General features: G+C 39.7%; 1 protein-coding gene across 1 annotated transcript; it reads right to left on the bottom strand.

The window, feature by feature from the left end:
• Positions 1 to 5443: 5443 nt before the first annotated feature.
• On the bottom strand, positions 5444 to 25307 carry SGPP1 (sphingosine-1-phosphate phosphatase 1). The gene is given in 6 exon segments (XM_029964249.1): positions 5444 to 11814; positions 14031 to 14120; positions 24695 to 25080; positions 25083 to 25269; positions 25271 to 25288; positions 25290 to 25307. Coding segments are annotated over 6 exon segments (1251 nt in total). The 3' UTR covers positions 5444 to 11262.

Genomic DNA, 25307 nt, shown 5'->3' with positions numbered 1-25307 from the left:
GTCCCCAGCAACTTCTGCATGCTGCCATGATGCACCACAAATATTTTCTGCATCTTATTTTCCTTCAATGTTTTTTTTTTTGCTTGGGTTGCACTGTGTGAGGTACAGGTCGGTGAGAAGAGTTTCTTCTCCCCCCTGCACTCCCAGCAAAGTTAAAAAAGGGAGGAGGGATGGAAGAGCCATTATTTTAGAGTCATGTACTACACAAAGCAAATAAATAAATTAAGGTACCTAGATGTAGTTGAAATTACTTTTTGTAAGATGCCCCTTCATAAATAATGTTCGTAGGGCTTGATAATTCTCAGTGATGCTCGTTACACTTTTAACTGGAACTATTCAGTTAAAACCAATCAAATCAAGCAGTTGTACCCTAATTACTTGGCTACCTGTCTTGTGTGTCAAGGCTAGTTTTGTGGCAGTATATTTTGGCCACCTATACCAACTTTTACAGTGTAACAATATGTAATTAGCTCATATGTGCATGTAAACAAAGTGTTACAAACCAGGGATCAAAAAACATAATTCCATCAGCAGATTCCTGCTGCTGAAGCAGTAGAAGGTAATGTGCTTTGCTGGAGAAAGGGGTTTATTTTGAATATCTTTGTAAAGTATATAGGTTTCATTTTCAATTCTCATCTCTTTGTTGGAGATTAGGGGGACAGAGAGTTGAAAAACCTCTATCAATCATTTTTTTGCATTTCTAACTGCAGACCTTGAAACAAAATGTAGAAATGAGGCAAATTTATTATGACTGATGATTATCAAGTTTCTGGATTTATAGAAGGTACTTTAATGCTTAATTGCCTCTTAGTGCTGAATAAGCATTTAATAAACCAAAATCAAAGGCTTATTTAAATTATATACTCTAATTACATAGTACAGCAAAAAGAAGTTTTGATTGCAAAGTCAAGCTGTTGGGTAAAGGCACCATTTTTTAGAGGTCAGCTCAGAGTTAACAGTACCTAAGTTCACAAAACCTAAGCTACCTTCCCACATCCTGCAGTAGGAAGAGCTGTGTCCATCAGCTCTTTGCTGCAGCAGTTCTCAATTTTAACAATGCTGCTGTTGGTAGCAGTGCTCACAGTTTCTCATGACCTGCACGGGGTGCCAGGTTAAGATTTTATGTTTGATCCTGTTGAAAGCAGAAAACTGGGCCAGGTGCTGTGAGCTCTTCCTCAGCCTCCCCAGCTGTTTCCTTTAGCTATTCCTAAAAGGCTGAATGGATGTTCCAGGCATGGTTCAGGTGGGAAAACAGACTGAACACAAGTATTGTTTTCCTGGTTGTCCTGGTGTTCACATAATGAATGAACACCCCTGCTAGGGCTGTACGTGTCGAGATTTGGGGTTTAATTGGCAATTTTGTTAGTGGCAAGAATTCCCGATTCCTCCCTGAAGCAGAAAGACCAAACTGGGCACTAAAGCAGGACCCTCCCTTCCACCTCAGGGGTAGCAGAGGGCACCCAAAGAGCACAGTTCACTTAACCATTGCCAGGTGGTTTTGTATTTGTACAGAGGTGAAACAGGAGAGCCGAGCCTGAGCCATTCCCCTTCTTCCTGGCTTTTCCCAAGAACTCAGCCAACCACCACACGTGAGGTTCCCGAACAACAGGCGTGTTACAAAGCAGCTCAGATCTGCTACTTGCTGACTTTTGGGGGGCGAGTTCCTAAGAGAGTGGGTCTGTCAGTCTCCACACGCCGTGCACTTTTTTGTTGGGAAGGTGCCATCTTTAATTTTGCTTTGAGGTCTGGTCTTCTAACCCCAACTGAAACTGGCTGACACCGAGCTCAGTCACAGAAAACTGTGCCCCCAAAACTCCGAGCTCATGGGAGAGGGAAGTACTGGGCCAACAGACCAGATGCATATTTCAGAACTGCTGTTCATACGATGTTTACATAACTACTGAAGTGGCTTATAAATAGTATATAAACTCTGAAATAGATGTTTATTTGCATTGACAAGAATGAAAATGCAGCAACCAGATGTTTAAAAAAAGGTTCCAAGACAGGCCTGTTAAGTGAAAAGAGTCAAACCTGACCAAAAGCATTTTTAATTTTAATTTCAACTTCACATTAGTGAGGTTAGTCAGCCAGACTAGTTAGTCCAGACACAACACTAATACTGACACACAGCCAATGCATCAGGAAAGAACTGAACTGCTGCTGCAAGGCAAGCACAGTGCAGTGCTAATTACCACCGGTATGAAATCAGTCTGAATGCCAGACCTGTTGACTCTGTGCTTTCATCACTGTCTTAAAGATATTGGCAACTTTTACGCCTTCAAATCTTATTAAAAATGATCAGAGAAAGCATTGTGTCCTATAGACATCAGCTCAGAGGAAAATATTCCAGCTCTTAAAGCAGAAAGTGCCCATTTGAGTGAAAGCCTTATTTAATTTATAGTTCCAGCATCTGCAGCCGATCCAGTGGAGTCCACAGCAATGCCCACTGAGCAATCAGGAGCCATCACAGCATGAATAATGCTGTAAACAGTAAATCCCCCAAACCAAATGATTAAAGTACCTGCTGCACACAGTGGAGCATAGCTGACAGCCTCTCTGAATTTTCAGTTTAAAAAAATCTTTGCAAGTTAGTAGAAATCTGGGTCATCATGTTCTGGAATGTAATCATTCTGTACGAGGCAAATATGATTACATCCCTTTGCCTAACAGCATGAGGTAAGCTATTGCAAAGGAACTCTTCATTACAGGCATTATTTTGGTAATCTTCCCAAGGCAGTTGTGGATTTGATTAGCCACCAGGACTGAACTCTCTACAGCAGGAATTACCACCCACATATGGATACCAGCATACCAGGAGAGCTGATCAAACACACGATGGGTTAAATAATTCAGGGGAATTTTTTTATCTCTAACTGATATGGAAGCAGAACGTGCTTTCTGCTTATGCTTGCTAAACTACCATGTCAAATCGGCCTTACACACGGAAGGGGAAAAGAACTTTCAGGAAACAAACTTGGGGGTTGGTTTTGGGTTTTGAATCCACCCACAAACTCGAATCTGAGACCACCTGCAATCAAACTTAATTAGAATTAGTACAGGTGATGGAATGTTCTCCAGCTCCCATAACAGATAACCACGAGAAAGTGTTAGTCCCAGAAGGGGAAGGCAGGGTCACAACATCAGAGGCACATCAAAGCAAGCCTACCAGCCATACATCCAAACCACATCATCTGTAAACCAAGTATTTGCCACACCATCCAGAAAAGTTATTGCATGAGGTCAGAATATGCCACTTGTATGGAGCCTGAGAATTCAGTTAAGTCAATAATAAAAGGTGTAATAAATATCTGACAATTAAAGGATAAGAAAATCCTTCAGAAAAGAAAAACAAGTTTCTCCACATCCATCTGTTCTTCACAGACTAAAGCTCTATTAAAAAATATAAAAAGGAGGAAGGGACAATTCCCAGTGCACTGCAGGTTTAAGCTTTTGGGCAGGAACTCACTTTTACTTTCTGCAAAGTAATTAGCAAGCAAAAAGTCAAATCAAATTAGACAATCTATATGCAAATCAGAGCTAAACTCATTACAGATTATTTTTACCTGTAAGGGTTTATGCAGTTCTCCTCTATCCATTTCTCTCTTGTGATCCAGAAGTCTCATGGAAAGAGCAACAATACACAACTGAGGAAGATCCAAATCTCAGGTCTATGGAGATTGTTATCCGTAATATTTGGCCAGGAAGAATTGATCAGAAGAGTTTCAATCACACCTTTCTGGTTTCAGTTCAAGGTACAAACTAGAACTGCCATGAGTCTATCAATTAAGCTCCATCAGCTGTTTAAGCAGAGGAGGATTGCTTACCCCAAATCCCTTCAAAATCATTTTATTTAGAATGAAGAATTATAAAGACCAAGCACATATGAGTCATTTTATGAAGAAAGGGACCGGAGATTTGCTTTAGAAACAAGGATTTAATTATAAAGACTTAGAATAAACCTTTGTTTCCTCAGCAAAGACCATAAACAATTACAAATATCAGTGGAATTAGAAACAGAATCCACCAAAGAGGTGTTATTTAATTAATTACACTCGGTGAGGTTTCCATCATGTACTTTTTTTTGAGGCTATCCTTTCTGGGGCTCCTTGAGTGATTTTGGTTGGGTTTTGTCTCAGCATCTGCAAAATTATCTCAAAACTTAGAACTAATAACCAAGTTTGTTTATTTCTGCGGTCCTTGGAATTAGCATCCTGGTTATCTACATTCCTGACAGCTCTACAAAACGATAAAAAGGCCTTGCCAGGCCAAAAAACAACAACAAAAAGAATCTCTGCAAGTTCCAGATTTTCTGAGCATGAAGGATGAGTTCTTACCTTATGTAAAAAGTACAATTTTGTGCACTAGTGCCACGTAAATCTTTCCATTTAGCAAAACAAGGAGGAACACTGTGCAGTGCCCAACAAATGGATCTGCAATGGCCTCACAGCTTCCTTTCAAGGGGCAGTTCCCACTTCCTCTTCTGTGTTCTGCAACACCTTTCACATACATCACTCAACTGCTCAGACTTCTTCCTCACTGGGTGCTGTACAACTGCAGGAAGAGAGGAAGCAAGAGTTGTGCTCACTAATGTTTTTTGCTACACTTCTCCAAGTAACTTAAGACTACTTAAAGTTAATACAAATATACAACTGAACTAACACGTTCTCATGCTTGCATATCACACAGCAGTTAAAGCATCTTGGAACCAGGTAAAACAAAATCCACAAAGTTTGGAATTAATGTTATTCTTCAGCTGGCCTGGTTTCCTAAGAAACAAAGCTCAGGCAAATACGCTGTCTGCATACATTCCATGAAAATGAGTCTGGAAAGCAAAAAAAAAGATACAGCTGGCTGATTTTCAGAGCAGATTTGGGAGGTGAGCAGAAGTTACTGGAACGTGACCCCTCAGGATACAAATTGCATGGCTGTTTTCTGAGAGGAAATAAGAACTGGGCTATCTCATTACACTGACCCCGCAGTGCAAGCCAAGGCAGCCATCAGGTATTTGCTGGACACCCAAAGTTCAGGAGTGTCACAACTTGTGAAACTACTTCTTCTCCACAACAGGCTCTTTCCTAGAGAGCAAGTCTCCTGTCAGGGTAAGAGATGCTTCCACACTCATTTATCAGCACACAACAAGTGATAAAACTTCAGTCTTTGTATACAGTTTTATCAATAGCTTGAGTTGGCTTTTAAAATATCAAGTTAAACGGTCCAGATTTTAAGGCAGTGGAAAAAAGCTTCTCATTTCAGTATTTCCTTATTATTTTTTCCTTAAACTTTTGCCTCTAAAGCCCACACCTTAAAAGACAATATTGTTGTAACAATTATTGCTATATGCTAATATGAATGTCAGGTTTCTTGTGGTCAGTGTTTTACACTTGTGGTATGTGTCCAACCACATGTCCCCGAGCACTGGAAGGAATGAAGACAGAAGAACACAACAGAATCCAACAGTACTTTATTACCCACTCATTGCAGATGAAGTTAAACACTTCAGTTACCAGTCAATACGAGTTTAAATATTAGTTGACAACTGCAGAAAGTGTACAACGAGTACAAAATCATTAACCATAGTGTAACAAAAAGTTCCAATGTACTGATGTTTAAAACATCGGTTGTACACTTATTATACAGCAACCATTATATGATCCTCAGCTAACTCGGGGATTGCATCTGAAAGCTGGTGGTGTGGTTTTTTTTTAATGAAGTTCTCCAAGAGGTTGAGAGATTGGGTTACAACTGCATTATTTCCCAAAATACTACTGACATACAGCCTTACCTTTTACAGACAAAGCTGGTTTGTATTTTATCAACACTTCCTTTTATCAGGGAATGCAGTAACAAGAAAAAAAAATCTATACATAAAAAAATTAAACTCCAATACACAATATATTATATATATGTATATCTATATTGTACTACAGATTTCATATAAATCAAGTATAGGCCAAATTTTGGCATCAGTTTTAAGTGCATTAAGTTTAATACAAAATCCCCCTCAGACTCTGCTCTTACTGTTCACGTTACTTGCTCCTGAACTGATCTTTATCAGCTTTGATACTTTAGACATCTAGAGTTTTCTTAAGATCTAATTTCCATCTCAGCAATATCACCCTTGTCTTTCATTACACTTTCTAACAAAAATAAACTTGTAAGAAAACTTAGTGACTAATTTAGTCAAAGTTTAGTGACTAATAAAATTCTCCAACTTGATGGGAATTCTTATTTACATTTACTGGTCAATAACTTCAAGGTAGTATTATCCCATGTACCCTCTATTCTCCTTTGATTCTACAGGAACAGTTACTGATAGTACACATCCTGCTTTGCCTTCTTAAGTGGACTCTTACCAACATGAAAATTATTTCTAGTGCAGAATGGAGTGCAAAGAAATTTTTCTAATGCATGGTTAAATGTGCTTCAAATCTAGCATCACTTTTTAGAGAACACCTAAAGAGCTCTATCTTCTCTGCCACACAATGTCATATTTTGTTTCCAAATTCAGCTTTGTTTGCCTTTGTTTAAGGAAGTATTGTAAGAAGAAAAACAGCATTAGTGACTCAATTCATCCATCATTTTGACAAAGATGGTACTTACAATAAATTTTAAAATGTTTTTTTTTTTTTTTTTCTGAAACAAAAAGGCCACTTGAGCTTTCCACTGGAATAAAGTTCTGGCATGAAGCCATTCAATGAGACTTCCTCCTGCAAAAAGTTTCAGTTTCCTCAAACTTGTTTGTAAAATACAGAAATAAATTGTATAACCTACAAACATTCTACATTAGACCAAAAAACCACCCAAGAATCAATTGCAGTAAGTTGAGTCACAATACCCCAAAAAATCAATTGTTCTGTCATCACTTTATCTACTGACGTTGTTCTGGGGTCTCATCAGTCACACAATTCTGGTACACAGGGGGAAGTGTCAATGAAGTCTTACAAATGTGCAACCACTTCCAGCTACTGAGAAACAGCTTCCAAGTTAAGCCCTTTAAAAGTCTTGTAAAAATGGGGCTAAGTGTGATTCTGGCAAGAACAATCTCCCAGACCTCAAAAGCAAGGCTGTCACACCTCAGAAGTGAAGTCACTTCACACACTGATGTCTGCAGGCAGGTCAGAGCATGGACTTGTCCTTCAGGGTTCATTCTCAGTGTAATGTGGAAGGAACCAGGTGCAAAACTTTGAGTAAAGTTAACAGGAGTTTGACAGCAATGCCCCTTCATACCACTCAATTACTTAATATCATCTGTATTCTATGTCAAAAATCTCAATTTTGTATTGAGAAAGCAAATACTGAAACAGAAACAACTTTTAGCACAACAGATGTATTTACTTACAGCATGCAAGGTTTGTTTTTATGCATTTTTGCAGCTAACAGCCACTCACAGCCCTTAAGTATTTACAAGTTCAAAATTACAATCTTCACATAAGTAGCAATTGCTTACAAAAGTTCTGGTCAGCCCCTTGGAAATAAGCAAGAAATGGAGTAAAAAAATACTGAGAGCAGTAATTAAAAAGAGAAAAGCAAAGGAAAACATAATTGCTTCTAATATCCAGACAATGTAACACTGTTCTGGTAAGAAAAAAATAACACAAAAGCCACGTATCACATTTAGAGATGGGATTTTATAAGAAATGCATCTTTATGGTGGTTGGGTTTTTTTTTTGGAGAAAAGCTGTACATAACCTTTCAAAAAATCCAAGCAAATAAACAATACACAACTCCCTTTGGTTTGCCAATTTACCTTTAAGTAGCCTTTCCACCTCCCACCTTCCCCCACAGTTTCAAGGTGAGTGGTAAGGCAAACATGAGCAGAGACTGAACAGCTTCACAGGAGATCACACAGGAGAAGGATGCTTCAATCAACCCCAGCTCGTGGTATGGGAGGCAAAAGTAATCACTTTTTCATAAACATGAAGCTTTTTTCAAAATAATAGATTCTAAAACTCACCCAGGATGCAATGCTCAGTGCTGACTGAGGGCCAGGTCAGGAAAAAAATCCTGCTCCTTTATTTATGGCAATCTAAGACTAATTTGAGTCCCTTCAGCCTCTTGGAAAACAGACTTTTGTGCCAAATCACTCTCTACCTGCCTGTTGGTATTAAGTTTTATTTCATACGGTAATTAAATAAGATGAATTTAACTCGCAGCTTTTTGTAATAAATGTGTGTTTTTATCTGCTTCTATAAAGTAGAATTTCTCTCCTTAGGACTATATAGCCTGGAACAGAGGGAATTCCCTAGCAGTGACATGGAATATGCTTTTGCACTGGTTCATGAAGGGTTTCAAGCATATTGTCCTTCTGTAAAGACATCTAACTACCCTTTAAAGCTATGTTAAATTTATTTATAAACCATTTGGTACCAGCTGATGCTCATACTAGAAACATTTTTCGTGTTCAACTCTAGGAAGAGGTTAGGGCAAAAAGTGCTGCTTTGTTTTACCTGCTGCTTTGTTATGTCCAATTCCAAGGAATCTCAGCTTATCAGTAAACAAAATTATGCTACAATACAAACATTTACGTTGGATTTTTAAGTGTTTGCATTTCTGTGATTCTTTATTCTCTAACAGTATTTGCATTGCATGACATTTGTGCTAAACTGCCCTCTTGAGCCTAACCCCTTATAAAACATAAAAATAGAACAGTAAAACTTTTTCTCATGTAAACTTCAGTGAAGTAGTTGCAGTCTGAAGAGACAGAGTTGTGAAGGTGCTGCATAAACACTCTGCTGTACATTTCCTGGGGACTAGACTGTGGTACATGGAACATGACATTTTGAAGTTACTCAGTGTAATGTATAAAAATATAAAATATATATTCATGAGTAACAGTAGAATAAGCTACAGTGCAATTTTCCTTAGCCTGTTGAAAGCTCTACCTGTGTGTGATCTTTTCCACCCCTTCTATATCCTCCACAGTACACTTCATGTTCCATTAAAACTACAAGAGAGCAAGAACAGCTAGAAAAGACAGCTTGAGCTACACTCTGTATGCTGTAAACTTGAAGTGTCTAGAAGTCCAATATGTACCTTAAAAATTAGTTTTGCTCACTTTTCTGTGCTAGAATTTAAACATTTTTTGCTATAAACTGTAAAGCTAGGATATTTAAGGAGAATATGCCCTAAACTTCAGAGAAAGCTATCCTATTATTTTCACCAGTCCTCAGACTAATTTAATATAATTGAAACTACAGCACTTTCTCAGGGCTTTAAGCATAAGGCATTTTGTGTACATTCCCCCAGCTATTTATTTAATGGCTATCTTGGTGTGCAAAGCCAAACCAGTGGAAATCCCACCCTCAAAACCTCAGAAACCAATTTACCCTTTACTGCACATTCAGCATTGAACTGTAAAAGGGAAAGAGAGAGAAAAAAAAATCAAATGCAGAAATATGCACAGAAACAAGGGAACCATTTTCTGCTGGGTAAGGTCTTTTCAGCGACACAAGTTGTTCAACACCCCCTCAGCTGTGAATTCCTCAGTTTGGATACATTCATAGTGGTGCATTCGGGATGCACTGGAGAAATGCATCAGAAAGGTTATTTTTCACATCATCTGGTGCCAGTGTACCGTAACCTCCTCTGCTCCAAAGGAAGTGAAGTTGATTTCGTAAATCTACACAGTAACAGTTTGGAGATATGATCTCCAATACAAAAAAAAAAACAAGACCAACAACAAAACAAACCCTTTCCAATTGCAAATAATGTTTACCAAAAAATGTAAGCTTTGCATTCTATCTAATCACTGTATTTCCCAACCAAATGATGCTTTTCCTGAAAAAAGAAAGGTACAATACAAAACTAAGTCATTTGTGCCTGTCACTAAGACAGCGCTTCCTGGAATAACAGGTCCTGACATGGAAAGAACAGATCGGGCAACACATGAACAAGACAAAATGAAACAGAAAGAGGCACATGAAATTACAGCTGAAGGGTCATATCCTACTCATCACTGGGAAAAGGACCATGAAAAGCTGTCAAATTTAGATATGCACAAACAGTTCATGCATTGACCATACTGTCTTGACTGCTCACAATCTGTCAATCAGAATGATTAAAAATTTAATTTGATCTTTACATTGTCTTATAGCTATCTAAACTGGGTAAAAGTGACTATCACCTTTAAATATAGTATGTTAATGCATAAAAATACATATATTTTCTAGAATAAGGATTATATTTTCTAACCAAATACCTAAAAGCAGTGGTCCTTCTACATTAGTTTGGAATAATAAGTGAAGCCCATTTCTTTGCAGAATGGGGTGTTTTTATTGTTTATACATTTAAATAATTAATTTTGAATATCTGTCCACTGTATAAACAATCTCCAGAAAAATATATCCTCTTCCAGTAACTTACAATACACATTAAAAATACTTACAAAAGGGATTATTGTTCATTTACAACATCTTGAGCTCACAGACACAATTTTTGGGCTATTTCATTACTCAATTTTGATCAGGCAAAACTGAATATTCCGGTTAACTTGAACCATTTCAGCAACATGGACAATCTAACATTTCAAAATATCTGCCTAATTATGTAAGATTTTAAATAAAAATTAGGCATTTTTACATCACAGTATATATGGCATTTCTTAATTTAGCAACAGAAAGGCACAGTTATTAAACCATAAAATACAGTACCTGAATTATGTATACTCTAGTGATATCTACCAATGCTAATAGAGACATTTTACTCTGTAGAGGGGGCTAAAGAAAAAGGCTTCTCCTTGTTTATTTAGAAAAATTCAACCTCATTACAAGTTTGGTCCATTAGAAATACCTATTAGCTGAAACATCTTGAAGCAGGACTTCAGGAAAGAATAGAAGAAAGCAAATTTAGCAGTCTATGGTCCAACAACTTGAGTAAATTACCGTGAAATGGCAAACAGATGATGAATGGAGCCTTCTGATTAGTTGTCAGACACACCTGTTAAAGTGTCAGTGTACACAGGTACAGACTGACAGACATCCCAGATACATTCACTGCATCACACACACACACAGACTTTGTTACAGCAATAAGTCTAGACACAGCATTTACAGAGTTCAGCACCTCTCCTGGACTGATACTTGACTGCTGGCCCTACAGCATCCCCAGAGATGTGCAAAGCCCTCTAAATGCTTTGCCTGCTTTCTATTGCTGTTAATGTGAAGACCCTGCTAAAGCCAAGCTTGCCGGCCTTCCCGTAGCAAACTAGTGCACCTCCAAAAAGCAACTAGCTCTGTTCTCCCTATTTAATGTGCTCAAACAGCATCAGGAAAGCCCAATGAAATGGAAGAGGCAAGGAACAATAAACATGAGGGAGAACCCAACCATTCCATACGTGATGTAGCGATAGGGAAGCTCGACCTCCATGCGCTGCCGTGCTTTCCGTACGTCGCCGTGCGGGATGCGGAATATTTTACAGGCCAGCGGGATCGTGGCTTTTTTCATCGCGACTTTTGTTAACAGCAGAACTATCACCCCGATCAACAGCCGCAGTATGGCTTTTCCAAACACAGTCACGGTGAGAGAGGACAGGGATAACGGCAAGGTGTGGGGAGGAGGATCCAGCTGCAGGCCCACTAGGTGGTTGACGTGAGAGCCGCAGGCCACGCCGGCCCCGCAGCCCAGGATCTGAGCCGTGTCTCCTCGCGACGTGCTCCAGGTGTCCAGGGTAAAGGAGAAGATGCCCAGGGCCAAATGGAGACTGATGATAATTAAGGGTGCATATTTGTAAGTCAAGTTGAAGTTATCAATCAGGTCCACAACTGGATGGAAGACAACCAAGATAAGAATAGCATACAGAAACCCAGCAATAACATCCTGTTGAAGAGAAAGACATGGTTTCAGTGTAATAACAATTAAAAAAAATAATTTAAATTACATTAACAAGAACACGAGCCTAGACTGCTGTAATGCTAAAAGTGACTTGTGGATTCCCTTTTTTTCTTTTTAAAGATAAGGTAAAGAATTGCATTTGACCACCTATTAACAAGTCACCTGCATCCTGACCAGACCATGAACAAAGTTACAATCAAAAGATCCATGATCAAAGTTGCAGACCTAGACTTTTTAGTAAGGCCTGTTGTGACAGGACAGTTTTAAACTAAAAGAGGATAGACTAAGACTAGATATAAGGGAGGCATTTTTTCAATGTGGGTGATGAGGCACTGGCACAAGTTGCCCAGAGAGGTGGTGGATGCCCCATGGCTGGAAACATTCAAGGTCAGGTTGGACAAGGCTCTAAGCAACCTGGGCTAGTTAAAGATGGCCTTGCTCACTGCAGGAATGGTTGGACTAGATGGCCTTGAAAGGCCCCTTCCAACCCAAACCATTCAGTTATTCTTATAGGATTCTGTCTGCTGGCAACAATGGTCCTTGTCCAGGGTCAGGGCATTCCAACCTACAGCCAGCACAAATCCAGTCCAGCTAAATACATTCTGCCAACTTAAGTTTGCTGAAACAGCTCAACAGTGGATCTCAGTGCTTGGGTGCCAACACACAGGCATGCTGGCAGTTGAGGACCACTGCAGCCAGGCACTGCAGCTTCAACTTTCCACTCCAGCTTCAAAATTAACAGTGGGGCAAGAATAGAGAACTGATTCCAGCTATTAAAAGAGAGGAAGAGGTAACTTCCATGGCTTCATACTTGATTTTCAGTTTTATTACTGATTTTAAAAAGTCTTTTCTTAGTTAAAAGACTACTCTATTTTTTAATTTAGTGTTAAAATTCAGTTACTGTTGATTAATCACTCAGTTGCGTGGAATTATCTGCAACTTTTGTCACCTTTAGTTGTTAATGAAGAACAAACACTACACTAAGCCTAAAACTAGAAAGTGGATCCCCTTCATTCTCATGCTTAGCAATTCTTCCATATCAGCCAGGAGGTGGGACTTGGATCAGCAGGGTTTGTAGTGCTCCCTCTTCAATGGATCATTTTTTTCACTTCCACTAACTGAATGCTTGCTAAAAGCTCTAATACAATTGACTGATATGAACATCAGACTTGCTCAGTTCTGAAGCAACCACAACTGTCTGCTCTATTTGCCATCCTATTCCCCCCAAACTCAGGCACCATGGTTGATGTTTCTTGCAGGCAACACGTGGTGAACTGTATTCCCTCAAACACTGCAGAGGATTCAGGTGTGAAACTGCCAAATAACCCAGTCTGGTCACTATTTGTTGCACTACTTTGTTCCAAGACATTATGTGTCAGTTGAACTATCAGTCTACCACATCATCCTCCACACAAGTGGTTCTAATTTGGGAAGCCTCCTTATTAGTGATGCAAAAATGCCATTCAGTTTTTCTGAGCTGCCTTATTTTCACATGCTCCCTTTACAGTGTGTTCATCTAGCAGCTTTTCTACTCCCTACCAGGCTTACTCTTTTCTGTCTGTTAGCTTTTCCCCTTCTAGCACATGATCCTCAAAAACCATCCTCATTAGCAGTCTTGCATTCCAGTTACCCCTTTGTAGTATTCTTGTTTTCCCATTTTTACATTGCATACATTTGTGTTTCAGTTTGGGGGGGGGGTTTAACCCTGTTTAAAAAATGAGTTTGTTTTTCAAAGATGACAACTTTGTTATTTGGTTCTAGAAACACTGGGAAGTGAAACCCCAGCAGGTAGTGTGGTGCTCTGAAATGAATGTGCTTTGAGAGGCTGAGATGGAACCCAAGTGAACATTAAGAACCACTTTCTCATTCTGCAAAATTATTTCTACTCTGTAGAGGAAAATTTAGTCTACACTTCAGAGTAGTCATCAATTTCTGCACTAAACCCTGATATTAAATAGCTGTTAAGTTTCAACTGCAGACTGAGTTAATAAAAGACAAGTATAAATTAACCATGATATTCACTTTTAGCTATTGTATCAATTTCTGTGCTGAAGAAATGCAAGTATTCTGTTCCTGTACGGTAGGACATTCAAAAAAATACATCTATATACAATTATTGCACTGTAAAACCTTCAATGTGATGGTAGTTTATGAAATCAGAACAGCATTAAAACAGAAGCTTAGTAGGATTATTTTCTTACCAAAATTGAATGCATTCCCATATAAATTCGACTACAGCAAACCAAGGAACACCAGCAGAGTGCAAGGATCAGTCCAAACATAAAAGGATACTGGTAGGGAATAAAAATGGAGAAACCGTATTAGAATTTGGAAAAAAAATAAATTAAAAAAAAAAATCACTCTATGAGAATTCTATAATTAATTCCAATTAATGCCACTTATGCTTCCCCTTTTCCTTGCCCTTTCCTTTCCCTCAAGCCTATTAGAGCAGCTTTTCATAAACTCAAAATGTTAAGTCAAGCTTTCAAATTCTCCCTTGTCTTCCTTTGCATTCAGAAAATATGAATTTCAGTGCTCGGGTCATACCTTTTCAAAGCACTCAGAAATGTATCCATCTCTGTAGCAGTTGTCTTGCCATGCTGAGACACCCTAAACTGGCCACCTGGGCAGAGACAAGTGTGTGCTATAAACTGTGTAACAGTTTTACACTGAGTGAAGCAGCTACATCACATACTAGTGTTCTTAGCAATTATCCAGACAGAACCCCAGTGGCTTCACGTTTTCTCCCTGAAAAGGAGGAACTCATCATAAAATTACAAATAAATTCAATCCTTCCTCAGTCCTTTATTTTAGAGCTTCTGCAATCCCTGAGTCCACGTCTGGGCATCAGTATGAAACTCCTAAAACAGTAATCTCTTTTGTTCTCTCCAAACCCATATAAATTTCCTCTCACAGTCCACATTTGTTAAACAAAAAACATCAAATAATTATTTGCAATTATTTCCATCTTCTCATAGATTTTTTTTATTAATAAGGACTGTTTACCAGGAAGAAATGAAACACTTTGCTTTAATGAGCACATGCCAACACAAGTAGAAACTTAGTTCCTTAACTTTCTTAGGTTTTGGATAAAACTATGCTATATTAACATATTACACCTTCTCCACCAACATATTGCAAAATGTTGTACAAGACAGGATACAGCTTCCTTTTTTTCTGTATTAAAAATAATCATTAGTTCTTTAAAAGAAGCAGTCACGAGACAAAATGGCATGTTTCCAAAATTGCTTCACTTCCTGTGATAAATCATTTTCAATATAAACAGGCAGTCTAGATGTGCTCAAACTTAGGGATAAAATCTAAGAATTACAGGCAGTTTTCTTGCCCTTTCCCTTGTCCCTTTTATGGGTAACCTGAAGGGTAGAATACACAACAAATTAGAGAAAGTATCTTTAACATTACTGGAGAAAGTCCTGTGCCCTTTGTGAAGGCCACTGAACTGACTGACAAGTTCCTAAATCAGTCCTTCAGTGAAAGGTTTGAGAGAAGATTATCAGTCTTCTGCATTATTCCAGTGTTGTTTGAATTCTCAGCTCCAGAACCAAGTTAGCATGACAAACCTAAAATAATTTTCTCAAACTGACAGCATATCACTAAGCTTAGATTTCACATAAAGATTTCACATTAAAACAAATTCTAAATGCCCAGGTCACAGTTGTGTTACATCCAGGCTAAACTAATTCCTGTATCAATATCTGCCTTTGTTTTTACTACGTTCATCTACAAATTGGACCTCAACAAGATTACAAACTTGTGACTCATTTCTAGCTGAAATGATGAAGGAACAAATCCAGTTTCCTGCCTTTCAGAAGTGTGCTAATAACGGGCAAACCAGGCAGGATTGCAGGGTTATCAGATGCCGACGTTGTTACGGCACCCACAGAAACCAACCCTGTACCAACAAGTGCAGCCCCATCGCTCTTCCTCATGATCCTTCTCCCTTCCTTGCCACTGACCTCAGGGAAGAAGGAATGCTGCCTGTGCCAGGAGGACAGTCAAGCCACACAACCTCCCTCCCAGAGGGCTCCCAAAGCAGGAATGCTGTATATGCAGGGATAGCTATACACTATGTCCCATGAAGAGGAGCTCTGAGTTGCCCATCCCTTGATACCACGTGGCCATCCTTGTTTCCTGGCACACATCTTTGGTGCTTTCAGGGTCCAATCAGGGGTAAGGATTTTCTTTAATAAATATAGACTTGTCCTGTTTCTGAAATACCTGACAGAAACAGAAGCTGGAGCTTTAGCAGGAAGCCCAATGCAGTGCCAGGCTCAGCAGGGCTACAGCAGTTAATGATCCCGTGGGTAAGAAACTGGGATTGTGGGAGGGAAGAGGTCAGAGCAGCTTTAACAGCAAGATCCGGAGAACAAGGAGTATGAAGGAAAAAGTTAGGTGAGGAGTCTTGTTTTAAGAGTCCTGAGCAGGTCATTGTAAACAGCAGGGAAAGGATTCTGAAAATGAAAAAATAAATGCTTGCTCTCAGTTAAGAAATCTCAAGGGAGGGGTGTTTGGGAAGAAGGAAACTGTCAGAAACTCCAACTTTGAAGAATATTTTGGAAAGAGTATTTGTCTCTGTCATATCTCACTCTAATTCTGAATAAATACCCTTTAAATCATCTGAAAATATGGGCCAGCTTAGTTCCTCAGTAGTAAAACATAGCAGAATTTAGGTTGGAAGGGACCTTTAAAGACCATCTAGTCCAATCCCCCTGCCATGGGCAGGGACATCCTCAACTAGATCAGGTTGCTCAGAGCCCCATCCAACCTGGCCTTGAGTGTTTCCAGGGATGGGGCATCCACCACCTCTCTGGGCAACCTGTGCCAGCATTTCACCATGCTCTAAAAAAGTTCTTTTTTTTTTATCTAATCTAAACTGACCCTCCTTTAGTTTAAAAACATCACCCCTTCTCCTATCACAACAGGCCCTAAAAAGTTGGCTCCCAAATTTCTTACAGGTGCCCTTTAAGTACTGATCACAAATAAAGCACAACACTCTGCCTCCTCCTTGGCCTATTTCATTATACCTCGTAAAGGCAGGCACTGGGTTCAAGAATTCCCAGGACACCAGACTGGTAGCACCTGCTTAAACTCTGCCTTGGGGTGGTAAAACAAACAGGTATTTTCTCCTCACATGTAGGGCTAAGTGCACAAGGTGACTAGAGGAGAGTATTAACACTCCCACACAGCAGAGTGCTCAGCAGCAATGCCAAGTCATACCATCAACAGAGGACATCACCTTGATCCTTACAAAAAAACTGATGCCATAAATGTACTTCTAAATTGCTGTCTGAAAATAATGCAATATTGAGGTACCAGCAAGTATTTCCTAAATGTTGTTTCATCTAGAAAATGACAGCCTGTATTTTGCACATATAGTGGTATATACCATGGCTGTGTATCTGTAACCTCCCACTGTCTAGGCCTGCAAAATACCCCCAAATAACAAATATTTGCTGTTAATATAGTGCTTTAAGAGTATTAATATTTGGTTTTCTTTATAATACTGTATTTCACAAAACTTATCTCCTAATCACAACTGAATCTTCAAAGAAAAAAAAATGAAACAAGCAGCTTTTACTATGTTTTTTACTTAAAATAGGCACATTTTATGAAAGACCATGGCGACAATTTTAATATAAGTTTATCTCAAGTGTTCATGGAAGAAAGCCATAAGCACTTTTTTATTTTGCTATGTTGACTTGGGTCTCTTATTTTGGAAAATACTGCATTCATGAATTCGAAAATTAACAGCTATCAATTACCTCTGAGCTATAAACATTTAGATCTTCTCTGTATAGTTGTATGTAGACACGCTGACAGGCTCTAGACAAATGAGAGATATTAAAGCATGAATGGCTGAATTCCAGCAGTTTTATTCCCAAGGGTCCTGGCACATCAAATCAGACCTACAGAGGGCCAAAGCACAGCTGCACTTCTGCCCCCTTCCCCAGTTCACTGCTGGTTTTACTGATTTAGGCATCAGAAGGCAGACTGGCACCAAATGTCCTTTCAGGTGATGGCCTGAAAGGTTGTCAGAGATCACAGCTGGGAGAGGTAAACATAAAAACCAGGTTTCATTCTCTCAGCTTGTTCTTTTGGATAAAAAAATTGTCATATCATCGTTCTTGACCGCACTCAGTGTTGCTGTCAGTCTGACATTCAGGAACAGCTCAGTTTGGACACAAACACCTCAAACCCTGTCTCCTTGTCCTCAACTAAGACCATCTTAAATATATCCTCAAAAACCCATTATGCCTCCATAGCCATCGTGCCACCTCAACAATTCTGAGTATGAGGGATATTTTTTGAACTGCACACTGCTTTCTTTTGTCTAAATAAAAAAACCTCCAAAAAACAAGCATGTTATTTAAAATTAAAAAAAACACACATTGATTTCTTCACTTCACACATTAAGGTAAAGCTAGGAATAAAACTGACTGAATAAACTACTCATCATTTCTCAGACCTCAACTCATATCCAGAATCTTGTTTCAAAGAAACTGAATTAAATTCATCGGATTTAGAAAACAGCAGTAAAACTGTTCCCAGGAAGTCTTTGAGAATTTTATGCCCTATGTTTTTAACAAAAAATTCCCGTCCAATAGAAAATTCCATTACATCCTCCAAAACGGGCTTGCAAGCTTCTGACTGGATTCCTCACAAAACCTTTCCCCATCCTCCTCCCTCCCCTTAATCTGACTTTTTGCCAAGAGTCTTAATAACATAACTATTGTTTAAAAATGCTCGTAAGGAAACAATCTGTCCCAAAAGCTTTGACCTAGGTCAGAAAATTTCTTCTTTCATAATGAAACATTATTAAAAAGACACTCTAGATGCTCATTTCTTTACTTTTTTAAAGCACATTCCACACTGGAGAAGTTTCCAGCACCTACAAAGGATTCCAAAATAATTTTCTAATATTTTCAGGGTCCTACATTATTACTCAATGATCTTTTTTAATCGTATCATAACTCAGAAGTTCAACTTGAGTTTGAGACAATTATTTTGGGCCAGAGTCCATGGAAAGAATCAAAGCAGCACTTGCAGCACCAGGCTTTCAATAAGGTATTTGGGCCGTGCACTGGCAACGATCATATGAAAAGCCATGATCAGAGTTTATGGGAATGACTCCGAGACCCTGGTTGGACAGAGGAGTACAAAAAGCACAGCATAAAAATGGTTTTGTGCAAGAGGAGAAGAAAAGGGAGAAGAGGACTGTTAGAAAGATCACTTATCAGTAATTTTAAGAAAAATAAACAAAGACTTTTTTTCAAAATGGGCCAAGTGGTAAACACTACTGGTTAAGCTGCATTTATCAATAATTTCCTTCTTTCTTCCACTGACCAACCTTAATACCAAAAGGCATGAAGACCTCAGTGTTATATGTCACTACAAGAACTACTTCTTTAAATTCCAAGGTAAGGTTTTCAATGCCAGTCCTACAGGGAGTTAAAATATTTAATTTTCTGCCACACATAATCTGAAAAGAAATTAAGGAGCAGCAATAGGAATTAGCCTGTTACTTCTTTTCCTTGCAGTCATTAAAAATAACCCTTCTCTGAACACAGCCAGCAAGAATCTTATGGCTTGCTCTGTTTATGCCCCTACACCTAAAACTATAGTTTTTTTGCAAAGTGTTTTCTCAGGCTTAAACAACAAATCCCATTGGAAAGAACAAGGAGTGCTTTACATGTGTACAATCCACCAAGAAAAAAGAAACCGCTTGAGAACTATTTCCTTTGAATCCTTTTTCATCAAAAACTCTGTATCCAACCTTGCAACATTTGTTTTTACATATTTCCCCTAAAGATCCTTTACAGTAATTAAAGATTTGCTTAGGCAAAGCTGAAAAATATATTTAATGCCAATCAACAGGGTTTAATAGGACAGGCTGCTGTATTCCTCTGGCACAGATTCCCCAGTGAGATTTCTAAGAACTGGCTGTGCTCTTTTCAAACTTTTAAGAATACCTAAATCAAACAGGCCACACAACTTTTTTCAGCTTCCTTTACCAACTACAGGCATTAATATGGCCCACAAAAGAAGACCTCACATTTCAAATACAAGAGACAAGGCCAGTGTTGAGACCCTCCAAGTTCCAATCTCTCTTTCTCAAGTGTTCTTGATTGTGGGGGTAATTCTGTGTTTTCAGATCATCCCTTCAGTTGTGCTTCTCATGTCAGAAGTATTGACTGTTTAAGAAACATGTGTATAGAAAAACAATTTAACAAGCACACATCTCTTTGCCAAAGTTTCTTCCAAACATTTTAGTATTTCAGCCAAAACTCCATTTGGGCTCATCCCAGAGGTGAGGTGTCCCCTTCTGTGAGCAGTCTGTACTTGCTCTCACACACAGATTTTGTACATAAGAGACAGCTTCCTGTGTGTAGCTTGCAGTTTATGACTACATTAATCTTACTAATAATGAAAGCCTTTCCACAAGGACAGACACTTAAAACTAGGATTTGCCCCTTTCTGTAAAATTCTCGCTGTAGCAATGTTGTGATTAGACTATTCATTCACCCCCAATAATCAATTATTCCCTGTTCCTGTGGGAATTTAGCCTTTTGAAATGAAAGAGCAGGAAGACAATTCTAGAGGTAACATTCAGTAGTGGTCAATCAGAATCAGAGAGTGATCAGATCTCCCAGAAATCCCAATACAGATCCTGTCAAACCCATCTCATTTGATTAGATTCATCAGCCTTGATAAAAGTCTTGGTGCAGCCAAAAGATTTCTGGAAGGGAGGGAGTTTGATGTGGTACCACGTGACAGTTTTACACAATTTGTGCCACAGAGTCAACAGAGCACCAATTAACTGAAAACTGAAAAATACATCAGAGAAACCACTGCAGAATAAATGCATCTGCTGTGGGTTTAGCAGTGGTGTTTATCCAGGTCACCATTAGCACCAGCAGGGTGGAAAGACAGTCACTGATGAGAGGCTTTGCATATCAAACACAGGCAGACACGTACACAGGGAGGGCAGTGTTGTCATATTCAGCACCATCAACTGCCTCAGAGGGGAAGCCCTTCTAAGAACGTTGGTTCTTTTAGTTACAGAGGAACTGCTACTCATCAACCCAGGCTCTGGGCTCCTGCTGAACATCGACTGAGCCAAGTTTGCTCAGCGGCCTGCAGTGAGAGTCAGCAGTTCCTGACTCAGCTCATTAATGCAGAGCTCAGGAAGGAGTGCAAACCCATCACTTCCTAATGCAGACAGCTACTGCCAGAGCCAGGCTGCATCCTGGAGGAACAATGGCAGAAAACTGTGTTTTCTGTCTCTCTGGATGCTATTTTTTTTGTCCTCCTCAAAATAAGCCAGCAGGGTTATGGCACATTCAGGTGCCATCCCAACTCAAGCACCATTTCTAATAAAATGTGAGTTTATATCTGTTAGAAATTAGTGGTTCAATGTAATCAAACAAAATATAAAAAATACTTTTTCTAGTAGTCTCAGCCTGAGTCTTTGGAGATTTTGTAGATAATTAGCAGTTCACACTCTTTCTTCCTCCCCATTCAGGACATGATAAGCCAGCCTGGCTCAAACTGTCAATATTTCAAAGAAAGCAGGTTTTCCTCAAAGTGATAAAGGTTACTTTTTCCTACATCATATTAAGAATTATAATCCCACTGCCTTTTAAGTGTTTGTCCTCCTCTTTCAAGGCATCAGAACATCAAAGACAGGAAAAAAAAGAATCAGCATCTGTAACATTCCTAAACTCTTGTGAGTCTTTAGCATGAGCTTTATATTTCGAGGGTACTGAAATATCTTTGAAACAAGTGGTTTTTCCCTGCTGAAATGTAGCATATTAAATAAACAAATAGGGATTATGTAAGTAGAATCAAAAGCTTCAGGTAAGCTCTCATAATAGAAACTGAAAAATTCTATTCCACAATGGACAGAACAGTCAGACATTATGAAAGTTATGTCAATATATAACTTGTTTCTCTCTGAAAGTTTCATTGAATATTCCCGATGCCCAAACCATCTTTGAAATACATCATCTCTGAAAATATTTTACTTGAGCAATTGCATTTATAGCAACTCTTTCACTCTTACTGTATATAGTCAAAAGTACTTTTGAACACCATGTGAAAGGAAAATAATTGTAACAGCATTACTTATAGTCACTGAAAACATGGAAAGCACAAATTCAACAGGTTAAAAAAACCCTACTGCAATCAAAACATGATTTTAAATGGACAATCTGGGTCATATGTAGAAAAATAACAGCTGATTTGCTCTATTCTCTGTTATTCAAGGAAAAGACTCAAATAGATTGTCTTTGATAGAAAAGAACTATCACACAATAGTAGGAAGTCATAGCTCACTGAAAGCAAACTCCAAATAAGCTATACAGGAAAGAGATTCCCTTCTCACTGGAATAACATCTTCTAGAGCACGAGCAGCTTTCTTTGGTTGAGTATAAACTTCAAAGTGACAAACTCAAAGTCACTTGTATTGCAGAATAAAGTCCCTGCAGAAAGTCACACTTGTATCTGCTTCAATTCACACTCAGCCTCACTCCACTGTGATTTTCTCAACCAACAGTCCCAAGATGTGGACTGGTCACCATCAGGGTATGTGTAATGCTTCTTCACACTGAATATATACAAAAAGACTGTACCCCAACATTTGCCAAAAAGTTTAAATCTAACCATCTGTATCTACTGTTAAATTTTTATAATTAAATAAAAATCATTTATTATTAATAGCTTTCCAAGAAGTTCTAAGATCAGTCTTTTTTGACACCATCTATTTCCAGAAAAGCATGACAAAAAGATGTCACATAGATTCTACTCCCTTTCAACACCAGTAAAATATGAAGAACAGAAGAAGCATTAGATGAAAGCTTAACTCCAGAGGTGAATCAAGAGATTCTTGACACGTCATAGGTTAACTTCTGATTAATATTTGGAGAAAATTTAAAAATCAGAAGAGATTTTTTTTACATGAATATTTTGAAATGGTAGAAGCTTCAAGGTCTGTTATTCATACCCATTTCACAGAAAAAAAGGAATTAAAATTAAGACTCAAACACTTTGTTTCCTCATTTCCTAAGCACAGTTCTGGACAAGTAACAAGGCTGAATGTTTATGATTTCTTAATATGCATTCATTATATATATGTTCAGTCAATTAGCACAGTGTTTCACAGACTGCAGTCACAGGGCTGGCAAACCAAAGATCGAACTTGGTTCATTGGCAAAAACACATTTCACACACTGTCCCTGTGCTGGTTCTGTAAAAGCACTCGGGACGGGCTCTCCTCTGCACACATGACATCAGTCTCTGCAAAGCTGATCGACTGCTGCTGCTAAATGAGCTTTCCCACATGCAAAGAAAGAGAAATCCAGTTCGCTCTTCCAACTGACATCAGCCCTACACACCCAACAAGTAGTAATCAAATATTCAAATGATCAAACATTGATCATGACAAAACATGATCAAAACAACTTTGAGATTAACAATCTCAGGGAAAATCATTTATTTCAACACCAGTAAAACATGACTATTATTTATATATCATATATATATTATATATTACTATCCCTGCACAACTCTAGCAGAGTGAGACTTCACATTTTCCTAGCACAGAATATCAATCCCTAATAGCTTTCTTTTGGGCACATTTTATCACGTTGCAGAAAACAGATACGTAAGCTTTGGTTAAAGAGAGGCCAAATACAATCTCTAACCTTTAACTATCTCTTTCCTTTCAGCCACCCATTCTAGACGCTGAGATAGAGCCACAGAGTGTCAGCCTGTGACAGCCGACAACTGGTGATTGTTATCAGTGACTGGGAAGACAAGAGTTCAGCCCCTGCCTAAAGCTTAGAACGAGACGTTAGTTCTCTCTGCCGAGATTACATCCCACTTAAACCAGGCAGGTATTATAATAAGGATTTGTAAACATTAACAACTTAAGACTCGAATTATTGCATAACTTCTTCAACATTACACACACAGTCCTCAAAACTCTACACTGGACATTTGCTGCCTGGGAAAGCCTTATCCCTCAGTTACTACTGACACCGGTGCAGTGATTTAAAGCTGGATACGTGATGTGCTTCCCTTGGAGTCGCTGCTGTTGCCGTACTTCTAACAGCAAGTGCCGAAGCACATGCCACTGCTTGCGTAAACCAGATGATCAACAGTGTTATTTTAACTTCATCTATTGACCCAAAGTGCCACAGGCAGATCTTAGAGATTCTGCTGAATGAAGGTGCTGAAAAGATCAGAGATTATCAATTCCTGCTAATTAAGAGCACACTGATAGGTTGTAAGATCGCCTGAAAGTACAAAACCCAGAAATAATCATTTACAGTTTGTCGTTAATGAAACTAAAATCGTTAAAGGAAAGCTAAAGCTACAGACTGACTGAAGCTACAAAGTGACTCGTGCTAAGGAACGATCAGCAAAAAGTGCTTTACTTGCTGGCTCTCCACCAAATTCTCACTCTGTAAAACCAAATGCCTGTAAAAACATCAGATGCCTATCCAAACTTCGCGCGAAGAAGGGACAAGTTGGAAAAAACCCTCACAAGAACAAAATGCAGATTGTTACCGCAGACTTTTCGTGCCTGCTGAGCTAATCCACAAAGCCGGCAGGACTTCCATTCAACAGGACAGAATTACTAAAACAGTTCTTGTTACCTGAGCACTCGCTTAGATCGCAGAAAAAAAAAATAAATAAAGGGGTGAGGGGGAAAGGCACAAATTTCACATTTTTCCCGAACAAACTCAGCCACCTGCCCTCCCAAAATAAATCAGGACTGTCGCATCCTCACAGCCCGGGGCCGGAGAGCGCACGGCTGAGGACGCGGAGGTGCGAGCTTTACCTGCCAGCGGCCGTAGCTGAGCAGCAGCAGCGCCAGGGGGATGGCGGTGCCCGACATGGCGTGGGTGGAGGGCATGCTGTACTCCGAGTTGTAGAACACCTCCAGCTTCACCACGGGCGGCGAGGCGGGACGCGGCCAGCGGATCACATCCTTGGTGCACTGCCCCAGGTACATCACCCACACCCAGATGATGATGAGCCTCCGGCCCAGCCAGGCGTCCAGGTTCCAGATGCAGAAGGGGAAGAAGAGGATGTAGAAGAGCTCGTTGCCCAGCTCCGTGCCCAGGCTGAAAAGATAGTAGAGGAAGCGGCTGCGGGTGGCGAACTCCTGGCTGCCGTCCTCCTCCTCCGTCAGCGAGTTGCGGCGCGGCCTTTCTACTCCAGGCCCGCGGGTCCGCCCGCGCCGGGCCAACGGCGCCCGTTTCCCCGGCTGGTGTTCCCGGCGGGATGCGCCCTGCCCCCCGCGGGCCGCCGTTTCGCCACCGCCCCCGGTGCCCCGGCGGCCCAGCCCGAGGGCCCCTCACGCCGCAGAAGGCCGCTGAACGCGGCCAGCTTGCGGCGGGGTTTCCGCAGGTTGGGCGGCCAGGCGGGCCAGGGCGCCGGCCCAGGGACAT

The sequence above is a fragment of the Manacus vitellinus genome, unplaced genomic scaffold, assembly GCF_001715985.3.
Source record: "Manacus vitellinus isolate BGI_N305 unplaced genomic scaffold, ASM171598v3 scaffold_6_pilon, whole genome shotgun sequence".
In the NCBI taxonomy this organism is placed as follows: domain Eukaryota; kingdom Metazoa; phylum Chordata; class Aves; order Passeriformes; family Pipridae; genus Manacus; species Manacus vitellinus.
This window is presented reverse-complemented; position numbering and strand designations above follow the sequence as displayed.